The sequence below is a fragment of the Rhinopithecus bieti genome, unplaced genomic scaffold (genome assembly GCF_001698545.2).
Source record: "Rhinopithecus bieti isolate Rb0 unplaced genomic scaffold, ASM169854v2 scaffold_12512, whole genome shotgun sequence".
Classification (NCBI taxonomy): domain Eukaryota; kingdom Metazoa; phylum Chordata; class Mammalia; order Primates; family Cercopithecidae; genus Rhinopithecus; species Rhinopithecus bieti.
This window is the reverse complement of record NW_016807354.1, coordinates 1,555,559-1,560,828: the sequence shown is the minus strand read 5'-3', so window position 1 is coordinate 1,560,828 and position 5,270 is coordinate 1,555,559. Positions and strand designations below refer to the sequence as shown.

General features: G+C 30.3%; 1 protein-coding gene across 1 annotated transcript in view; it reads left to right on the top strand.

The window, feature by feature from the left end:
• Positions 1-4,507, top strand: part of TFPI (tissue factor pathway inhibitor) — a 26,923-nt gene extending 22,416 nt beyond the window's left edge. Inside the window, exons 5-6 of the mRNA XM_017881437.1 lie at positions 3,241-3,420; positions 4,130-4,507. Coding sequence (XP_017736926.1) covers positions 3,241-3,420; positions 4,130-4,245 — 296 coding nt within the window. The 3' untranslated portion in view covers positions 4,246-4,507. The remainder of the gene's footprint in view (positions 1-3,240; positions 3,421-4,129) is intronic.
• The last annotated feature ends 763 nt before the right edge of the window (positions 4,508-5,270 follow it).

Genomic DNA, 5,270 nt, shown 5'->3' with positions numbered 1-5,270 from the left:
ATATATATATATATATATATATATATATATAGTTTGGCACAAGGATGTCACCTGTCTCAAATTTCTTCTCATAAATTATTCTCACAGTATTCATTCCCTCTCATATTTCCCAGAATATTTTTTGTTACCTGAGTTACTATATGAAGACACTCTAGTCTTTATTTAAATATCTAGAAGGCAGGAGGTGGTAAAAAATGTTTATATCAATTTGAGATTTTTTCTCATTTTTTCTCACTTTGTTTTATTTCTTTTCTTTGCTTTTACAGTCTGTTCATCTCGGGTTTATTTGGCAAAAGACTGCTTCTTGCTTAAGGCAAAATCTATTCACCTTCATCAACTGGATTCCTCGAAGTTCTATTTTCTGCTAATATTGGACATTTAGCAAATCTTCCTCATCTGTATTTGCTTGTATCACATCTCACCATTTGGCAAAGCCATTAAAGTTTTCTTGTATTGATTCCTTGCCATATAACAACTTACCTGTAGTACTGGTTTATTAACATCAAGCAGTTTAACTGTGCTACCGAAGAGCACCAGGTGCCCCTCACTGAGAGTAATTCCAAAAGAGCTAAAACTAACGTTGAGCTGAAACTAATTTTCTCTTCTGATTTAGCAAATGAGTGCTCCTTTTATTACCCTAATTGTATTTTATTCTTGTGTTTTGAAAACCATTGATTGATCCCATTGACAAACCAGCTTATCCGTCTGATACAAAATCAATGTTTCATTTCACTGGCTTTAGCAATATTGCTTCCTTTGCAAAACATTTAACTCATGCTTCAATTTATGAGAAAAAAAATGCTACCGAGACAAACATCTCATCTGGACTTATTCCTTGAAACTTAAAGCTTGCTATTCCTGAATTCCTCCACTTTAAACTGTGATTGTATTACATCATTCAGCATGTGTTTAGTCAAGAGAGGTAACTCTTCCTCAGCTTCAGTGTTTTGTTACATCATAAATAAAACTTTGCTCATTAGAATTTTTTTAAAGCTAAATATTTGTGAACAAATGATATGTAAATGAATATGTGTGTGTGTGTGTGTGTGTGTATGTGTGTCTGTAAGAAATTTTCAGCAGTTACATTGTTGAAGAGTGGTTTTATTATGTACAAATAGTTTGTTCATATAAAGAGTAATCATAACACTTCTCTTTAGCAAATGAGATATTTTAATTCATTGGAGAAAGATCTCAATATAGTGGACACATGGTTTTGTTAAGCATTTTCCTAGAATTGAAATGCACCAATTTTATTAAATATCCCTTCATTCATTCAGATTACTGTTTTACATGCACATGCAACAACATTAATCTATAAACAATACACAATATGAAAGCCTGAAATTCACTATCACATATGGCTTACCATGTTTTCCTGATGTTTTCAGAATTTCATGGTCCCTCATGGTGTCTCGCTCCAGCAGACAGAGGATTGTGTCGTGCCAATGAGAACAGATTCTACTACAATTCAGTCATTGGGAAATGCCGCCCATTTAAGTACAGTGGATGTGGGGAAATGAAAACAATTTTACTTCTAAAAAAGAATGTCTGAGGGCATGTAAAAAAGGTATAGAAGATACTCTTCCCATTAATTGACTAGTGTTTAAGATAGCAATTGAATTTAAATGATAATCTATTAAATATGAAATTAATTATCTTTATTTTAAGAAAGTATGATCTAGCTAACAAATGTCCTCTTCAATTACATTTAGATAATATTGCTAGATATATAACTGTAATTTCTTTTAATGTCCTCATAGGAAAAGAATCAATTTAAAACAAATTAAACATTTTATTCCTTTAATGTTCAAATACTAAGCATTCACTTTAAAAGACTATACCAAAATTGCTTTAAGCTTTCTTGTAATACACAAAATTTTAACATATTTATTAATGTCTTCTGAATATAAAAGTAATGCATGTTTATAAAATACTAAGAAGAGTATAAAATGCAAATACAAACTACCTGTAATTTAATCAACCACATACAGCCACATTTCTACTTTTAAAATAAAGCAAGCATGGATTTGTAACAGAAGATGAACAAATAATAAAATGAACGGCATGCTTATCCATTTTATTAACTCATATATGCAAAGTAACTTCCTTAAAATAGATTGTTCTACACGAATACATGGACAAATTAAAGGCTTTTAAATCAATAACATCTTTTGGATTTAAATATTGAAAGATACTTTGAGAGGATTTTAGATAAAATGTTTCGTTGTGTTATTTTATCACACATTAATTTATTCCTCTTCCTCTTATAGGNGGCAAAGCCATTAAAGTTTTCTTGTATTGATTCCTTGCCATATAACAACTTACCTGTAGTACTGGTTTATTAACATCAAGCAGTTTAACTGTGCTACCGAAGAGCACCAGGTGCCCCTCACTGAGAGTAATTCCAAAAGAGCTAAAAACTAACGTTGAGCTGAAACTAATTTTCTCTTCTGATTTAGCAAATGAGTGCTCCTTTTATTACCCTAATTGTATTTTATTCTTGTGTTTTTGAAAACCATTGATTGATCCCATTGACAAACCAGCTTATCCGTCTGATACAAAATCAATGTTTCATTTCACTGGCTTTAGCAATATTGCTTCCTTTGCAAAAACATTTAACTCATGCTTCAATTTATGAGAAAAAAAATGCTACCGAGACAAACATCTCATCTGGACTTATTCCTTGAAACTTAAAGCTTGCTATTCCTGAATTCCTCCACTTTAAACTGTGATTGTATTACATCATTCAGCATGTGTTTAGTCAAGAGAGGTAACTCTTCCTCAGCTTCAGTGTTTTTGTTACATCATAAATAAAAACTTTGCTCATTAGAATTTTTTTAAAGCTAAATATTTGTGAACAAATGATATGTAAATGAATATGTGTGTGTGTGTGTGTGTGTGTATGTGTGTCTGTAAGAAATTTTCAGCAGTTACATTGTTGAAGAGTGGTTTTTATTATGTACAAATAGTTTGTTCATATAAAGAGTAATCATAACACTTCTCTTTAGCAAATGAGATATTTTTAATTCATTGGAGAAAGATCTCAATATAGTGGACACATGGTTTTGTTAAGCATTTTCCTAGAATTGAAATGCACCAATTTTATTAAATATCCCTTCATTCATTCAGATTACTGTTTTACATGCACATGCAACAACATTAATCTATAAACAATACACAATATGAAAGCCTGAAATTCACTATCACATATGGCTTACCATGTTTTCCTGATGTTTTCAGAATTTCATGGTCCCTCATGGTGTCTCGCTCCAGCAGACAGAGGATTGTGTCGTGCCAATGAGAACAGATTCTACTACAATTCAGTCATTGGGAAATGCCGCCCATTTAAGTACAGTGGATGTGGGGGAAATGAAAACAATTTTACTTCTAAAAAAGAATGTCTGAGGGCATGTAAAAAAGGTATAGAAGATACTCTTCCCATTAATTGACTAGTGTTTAAGATAGCAATTGAATTTAAATGATAATCTATTAAATATGAAATTAATTATCTTTATTTTAAGAAAGTATGATCTAGCTAACAAATGTCCTCTTCAATTACATTTAGATAATATTGCTAGATATATAACTGTAATTTCTTTTAATGTCCTCATAGGAAAAGAATCAATTTAAAACAAATTAAACATTTTATTCTTTTAATGTTCAAATACTAAGCATTCACTTTAAAAGACTATACCAAAATTGCTTTAAGCTTTCTTGTAATACACAAAATTTTAACATATTTATTAATGTCTTCTGAATATAAAAGTAATGCATGTTTATAAAATACTAAGAAGAGTATAAAAATGCAAATACAAACTACCTGTAATTTAATCAACCACATACAGCCACATTTCTACTTTTTAAAAATAAAGCAAGCATGGATTTGTAACAGAAGATGAACAAATAATAAAAATGAACGGCATGCTTATCCATTTTTATTAACTCATATATGCAAAGTAACTTCCTTAAAAATAGATTGTTCTACACGAATACATGGACAAATTAAAGGCTTTTAAATCAATAACATCTTTTGGATTTAAATATTGAAAGATACTTTGAGAGGATTTTAGATAAAATGTTTCGTTGTGTTATTTTATCACACATTAATTTATTCCTCTTCCTCTTATAGGTTTCATCCAAAGAATATCAAAAGGAGGCCTAATTAAAACCAAAAGAAAAAGAAAGAAGCAGAGAGTGAAAATAGCATATGAAGAAGTTTTGTTAAAATATGTGAATTCGTTATAGCAATATAACATTAATTCTACTAAATATTTTATACGAAATGTTTCTCTACGATTTTCTATTTTTTCTTCTACTAAAATGGTTTTAATTAATATGTTCATTAAATTTTCTATGCTTATTGTACTTGTTATCAACACATTTGTATCAGAGCTGCTTTTCTAATCTTGCTAAATTGCTTATTCTATGTATGTAATTTATCAGCTGGCTACTGGGAAATTACTTATTCTCTGGATCCTTCTGTATTTGCATTTTACTACAGATTGTCATACTACCGGCTACATCAAATCAGTCCTTTGTTTCCATTTGGTGACCATTTGTTTGAGGATACGATCATGTAAATGATTATCTCCTTTATAGTCTGTAACCAGATTAAGGAATGTAGCTCTCAAAAAATCAAGAACTTCTTGAGTTTCACATATAAAATGGTGACAAACACCTGCTTCTGATAAAGATTATTCAATTGTGTATTTGAAAAGACTGGTAATAACAGAATTCTATTATGTGCTTCCCTCCTTAGACATAGCTTTTCTCCTATTGTACTAACCAGTACTTCCATCAATATTGAGCTAAACTGTCTTTGAACAGTCAACTCTGCATCATGTGCCTGCCTGATTTGGATTGGTTTCACTTTTTTTTTATTTGACCGTAGCCCATTCTATCAGTCAAGATGATTGAATAATTGTGTGTCAAATACAACTCATGATAAGGAGAAACTTTATGGAAACAATAAGTTTTATGGCAATCGAAAGGGAATTATTTATATGTACTTCCTAATACTATGCTTCCCAATATTTTCTCTTACTAAAAATAACAAAAATATTTAAACCTTCTGAAATCTATTCCGTTATCATTAGGATTTGCACACAATGCAACTAATAATTCATGCTTTAAAAAAGTAGGTTATTTCTGTTGAAGAGAAAATTATCAGCAAGGAAGAATCTACTAGAAAATTCATGTGCTAGTCACTCTTGGGGATTTAATATTTCACTGGAGTTAATTCACTATATCCAGACCTATATCTTTCATTT